The sequence below is a fragment of the Scyliorhinus canicula genome, chromosome 19 (assembly GCF_902713615.1).
Source record: "Scyliorhinus canicula chromosome 19, sScyCan1.1, whole genome shotgun sequence".
Taxonomy (NCBI): domain Eukaryota; kingdom Metazoa; phylum Chordata; class Chondrichthyes; order Carcharhiniformes; family Scyliorhinidae; genus Scyliorhinus; species Scyliorhinus canicula.
This window is the reverse complement of record NC_052164.1, coordinates 106469164-106475163: the sequence shown is the minus strand read 5'-3', so window position 1 is coordinate 106475163 and position 6000 is coordinate 106469164. Positions and strand designations below refer to the sequence as shown.

Here is a 6000-nt window from a genome sequence, read left to right as displayed (position 1 = left end):
TTGCCAACCCAAACATCTCCTCCAGCGCCCTCAAGCTAGGGAATCTCCCCTCCAAGAACAGGTCCTCCATCCTCTCAATTCCCGCCCTTCGCCATACTCCACCCTCCCCATCCAAGCTCCACGGGGCAAATCGGTGATTGTCACATAATGGAGACCAAACTCCCACTGCTCCAACTTACCTCCTCCACTGATCCCAGATCCTCAAGGCCGCCACCACCAGGGGGCTGGTGGAGTACCTCGCCGGCAGGAACGGCAGAGGTGCCTTTATCAACGCCCCCAAGCTGGTGCCCCTACATGAAGCTGCCTCCATCCGTTCCCAAACTGACCCTGCCCCCCACCATCCACTTCCTTATCACCAGTAATAATTACTGAAATTTGGTAGGGCAAGCCTCTCCTTCTTCCGATTCCGCTTGAGCATCACCTTCTTCACTCACGGGGACTTACCCGCCCACACAAAGCCCAGGATGATTTTATTAACCCTCTTAAAAAAGAACCGCGGGATGAAAATTGGGAGGCACTGAAATATGAATATAAATCTCGGTAGGATCGTCATTTTGACCGTCTGCACTCTCCCAGCCAACGACAGCGGGAGCGCATCCCATTTCCGAAACTCGCCCTTCATCTGTTCAACCAACCGGGACAGCTTCAACTTGTGTAACCGGCCCCAGTCGTGCGCCACTTGTATCCCTAAGTGCCTGAAACTGTCCCCTACTAACCTAAATTGCAGCTCCCTCAGCCGACCCTCCTGACCCCTCACCTGGACTACAAACATCTCACTCTTCGTCATATTCAGTTTATACCCTGAAAACTGGCTAAATTCTCCCAAAATCTCCATAATTTCACCCATTCCTGCCCCTGGATCTGATATAAGAGCAGGTCGTCCGCGTACATGTTCCACCCCCCCAGAACCAGCCCCTTGAAGCTCTCAGAGCAATTGCCAGTGACTCTATGGCTAATGCAACAGCAGTGGGGAGAGGTCTTGTCCCTGTCTTGTACCCCGGTACAGTCTAAAATAGTCTGAGGTCATCCTATTTGTCCTTACAGTAGCTGGTGCAACAGCCTGACCCAGTCGATAAAGCCCCTACAAAACCCAAATCGTCCCAGCACCTCCCATAAATAGTCCCACTCCACACGGTCGAACGCCTTTTCTGCATTCATTGCCACAACTACTTCAACCTCCCTACTCTCCAGGGGCATCATAATCACATTGAGCAGCCTTCTTATATTGGCCACCAACTGCCTGTCCTTGACAAACCCGGTTTGATCCTCCGTAATCACCTCCGGCACACAACCGGGCCAAAATTTTGGCCAGCAACTTGGCGTCCACATTAAGCAGGGAGATCGGCCTATATGACCCGCATAGCTCAGGGTTCTTGTCCCGCTTCAATATCAACGAAAGTGGTCTGTGACATCGTCAGAGGCAGCACCCTTCTATCCCTTGCCTCATTGAAAACCTTGACCAGCAACGACCCTAAAATCCCCGAGAACTTCTTATAGAATTCCACCGGATACCCGTGCAGCCTTGGAGCTTTACCCGACTGCATTACTTTCAAGCCCTCAACTATTTACAAAGCACATCTTACGACCCTAAGACATAGGAGCAAAATTAGACCACTTGGCCCATCGGGTCTGCTCCGCCATTCAACCATGGCTGATATTTTTCTCATCCCCATTCTCCTGCCTTCGCCCCATAACCCCTGATCCCCTTATTAATCAAGAATGGTCTCATTAACACAGCCCCTTTTAAGAACACCAGTGGGAAATATACCCTTCTCTCTGGACCCCAGGTGAATATTTGTGGATGCCTTTCCAGAATCCCCATGCCCCCCCCCCCCCACTTTCCAGGGTTATCGTGCGAATTTCCAAAAGCCACTCCCAAAAACACACTTTAAAATTGTCTCTCTGTTAGTGCTTTGCATTCTGAAATCCATAATAGGTTTTACAAATAACACTTTTAAACAAAGCCTCTGCTCCACTTTTAACAGCGAATCCAGTCCAGGATTTTGTATACGTTTAGGATTTCTTTGTTTTTACTCTGCTGTGCAAACTACTCATAATTGCTTTAACTCGTCATTCCCAGACTATATTAAAATAGTATTAGATGTTTATTTTACCTTTGAAGGCTGTGGTCCCACTTTAAATCTGATTACTGCATTTGTCTCTTAACTGTGAACACTTAGAAGAATTGAAGGAAGAGTAAACCTGTAAATATACATGTTAATTAAAAAAAAATAGAGAAAAAACTGAACAACACCTTGATCTTTGTTCACTTCATTTCTTAAACTCTTTCGGATGGCACGGTGGGGCAGTGGTTAGCACTGCTGCCTCACGGTGCCAAAGACCCAGCCCGACCCCGGCTCTGGATCACTGTCCATGTGGAGTTTGCACATTCTCCCTGTGTCTGCGTGGGTTTCACCCCCACAATCCCAAATGTGCGGGGTAGGTGAATTGGCCACGCTAAATTGCCTCTTAATTGGAAAAAAAATAATTGGGTAGTCTTATATTTATTTTTTTAATTTTTAAACTTTTTCTGTCTCAATTCCCTGGTTATCTGGGCTGTAACTTGTACTTTAGGACTGTCCTGTCCAGTCTTTCTTGTAGAGTTAAGAGCTCTGGCAAAAACTAAGAACAAAGGAAAGTCCTTCCCTCAGGAAAGTGTCCTCCTGTTGCTAAGCAGCAACGTCATAGTCCTTTCTAAGCACAATAAAGAGACAGTTGGAACGGAACCAACTTTCACAACAAACACCTTTGTCCAGCAAGAATATAACTGTAGGTTTTGCCACAGAAACATTAAATTTAACACACTTCAAACTATACCTTATTTCTGAGGTTTACCAATACAAATCTAATTCCCATAAACTACCTTTGTTTTCCTTGCACAGTTTTTAAAAAAATAATTTTTATTGAAAAATTTAGAACTTATACAACAACATCAAACCATACTAAAATACCAACAATAACAATAATGACAACAATCATGAACCTTCGCCCCTCCTCAATGAACAACCCAACATATTAACAACTTAAATTAACACAATGTTGAGTTACATAACCGTAACGAAAAAAAAATTGAAACTATAGTAAGGCCCCCCCCCGCCCCCGGGGTTGCTGCTGCTATTGACCAAGATACCTATCTTTGAGCCAGGAAGTCCAGAAAAGGCTGCCACCGTTTATAGAACCCTTGTACTGATCCTCTCAGGACAAATTTTACCCTATCCAACTTTATAAATCCCGCCATGTCATTGACCCAGGTCTCCACACTTGGGGGCCTCGCATCCTTCCACTGCAGCAAGATCCTCCGCCGGGCTACTAGGGACGCAAAGGCCAGGACACCGGCCTCTTTCGCCTCCTGCACTCCCGGCTCTACCGCAACTCCGAAAATCGCGAGTCTCCACCCTGGTTTGACCCTGGATCCAACCACCCTCGACACCGTCCCCGCCACCCCCTTCCAGAATTCTTCCAGTGCTGGGCATGCCCAGAACATATGGGCATGATTCGCTGGACTCCCCGAACATCTGGTGCACCTGTCCTCACCCCCAAAGAACCTACTCATCCTAGTCCCGGACATGTGGGCCCGGTGCAGCACCTTAAATTGGATGAGACTAAGCCTCGCACATGAAGAGGAAGAGTTGACTCTCTCCAAGGCCTCTGCCTAAGTCCCATCCTCTATCTGCTCCCTAAGTTCCCCCTCCCATTTACCCTTCAGCTCCTCCACTGACGACTCCTCCACCTCCTGCATTACCTTATAGATGTCACACACCTTCCCCTCTCCGACCCACACCCCCGAAAGCACTCTGTCCATCGTCCCCCGCGAGGGCAGCAAAGGGAATCCCTCTACCTGTCGCCTAGCAAACGCCTTTACCTGCAAGTATCTAAACATGTTCCCTTGGGGAAGCCCAAATTTATCTTCCAGTTCCCCCAGGCCCGCAAACCTCCCGCCAATAAACAGGTCCCTCAATTTACTGATGCCCACCCTTTGCCACCCCCTAAATCCCCCATCATTGTTCCCCGGGATGAACCGATGATTGCCACCCAATGGAGCCTCCATCGAGCCCCCTGTTTCCCCCCGATGCCATCTCCACTGTCCCCAGATTCTTAGGGTCGCCGCCACCACCGGGCTCGTGGTATACCTCTTAGGGGAGAGCGGCAACGGCGCCGTTACCATGGCACCCAGGCTCGTACCTCTACATGACGCCATCTCTATTCTTTTCCACGCCGCCCCTCCCCCCCTCTAACACCCATTTACGCACCATTGACACATTGGCCGCCCAATAGTACCCCAAAAGGTTGGGCAGCGCCAGCCCACCTCTATCCCTCCCTCGCTCCAGGAACACCCTCTTCACTCTCGGAGTCCCATGTGCCCACACAAAGCTCAAGATACTGCTAGTCACTCTCCTAAAGAAGGCCCTGGGGATGAAGATGGGCAGGCACTGAAAGAGGAACAAGAACCTCGGAAGCACCGTCATTTTGACGGACTGCACCCTCCCCGCCAACGACAATGGCAGCATGTCCCACCTCTTGAACTCCTCCTCCATCTGATCCACAAGCCTGGTGAAATTATGCTTGTGAAGAGTCCCCCAGTCCCTGGCCACCTGTACCCCCAGGGACCTAAAACTCTCCCCTGCCCGCCTAAGCGGGAGCCTACCAATTCCTTCCTCCTGGTCTCCAGGGTGCACCACAAACACCTCACTCTTGCCTAAATTTAGTTTATAACCTGAAAAGGTCCCAAACTCAGCTAGCAGCTCCATCACCCCCGGCATCCCTCCCACCGGGTCCGCCACATACAGTAACAGGTCATCGGCATACAACGACACCCTATGTTCCTCCCCACCTCGCACCAAACCTCTCCACCTCCCTGAATCCCTCATTGCCAGCGGCTCGATTGCCAATGCAAACAACAAGGGGGACGGGGCAACCCTGCCTGGTCCCTCGGTAAAGCTGGAAGTACTCTGACCTCCTCCCATTCGTGGCCACGCACGCCATCGGGGCCTCGTCTAGCAGCCTCACCCATCTAATAAACCCTTCACCAAATCCAAACCTCCCCAACATCTCCCATAAGTACCCCCACTCCACTCTATCGAAGGCCTTCTCCACATCCAGCGCCACCACTATCTCTGCCTCCCCCTCAATCGCCGGCATCATGATGACATTCAACAATCTCCGCACATTCGTGTTCAGCTGCCTTCCCTTCACAAACCCTGTCTGGTCCTCGTGTACAACCCCTGGCACACAGTCCTCTATCCTGGTGGTCAGGATTTTTGCCAGCACCTTGGCATCCACATTAAGGAGAGATATGGGCCTGTATGAACCACACTGCTGGGGGTCCTTGTCCCTCTTTAAGATTAACGAGATCAGCACCCGCGACATTGTCGGGGGCAAAGTCCCCCCTTCCCACGCTTCATTAAGTGTCCGCACCAGCAAGGGGCCCACTAGGTCCACAAACTTTTTATAAAATTCCACCGGGAACCCATCCAGCCCCGGTGCCTTCCCTGACTGCATCTGCCCGATCCCCTTAACTAGCTCCTCCAGCTGAATCGGTGCCCCGAACCCCTCCACTTGCTCCTCCTGCACCTTCGGGAAAGATAGCCCATCGAGATACCTTTCCATTCCCCTCCTCTCCACCGTTGGCTCCGACCGGTACAGTTCCCCGTAAAAGTCCTTGAAGACCTCATTCACCTCTACCCCCTTCCGCACCACATTCCCACTCTTGTCTCTCACTCCAGCAATTTCCTTAGCCGCATCCCGCTTACGGAGCTGATGAGCCAGCATCCTACTCGCCTTTTCACCATGTTCGTACACTGCCCCTTGTGCCTTCCTCCACTGTGCCTCCGCCTTTCTAGTGGTCAGCAAATCAAATTTAGCCTGCAGGCTGCGCCTCTCCCCCAACAGTCCCTCCTCTGGTGCCTCTGCGTACCTCCTGTCTACCTCCAGCATCTTTCCCACCAATCTATCCCTCTCACTCCTCTCGCTCCTCTCCCTGTGTGCCCGGATGGATATCAG

At 50.8% G+C, this 6000-nt stretch overlaps 1 protein-coding gene across 1 annotated transcript in view; it reads left to right on the top strand.

Annotated features, from left to right (window-relative positions):
* Positions 1-6000, top strand: part of grik4 (glutamate receptor, ionotropic, kainate 4) — a 229077-nt gene that overhangs the window by 217345 nt on the left and 5732 nt on the right. Inside the window, exon 20 of the mRNA XM_038778816.1 lies at positions 2575-2769. Within this exon, the coding sequence (XP_038634744.1) occupies positions 2575-2769 (195 nt within the window). The remainder of the gene's footprint in view (positions 1-2574; positions 2770-6000) is intronic.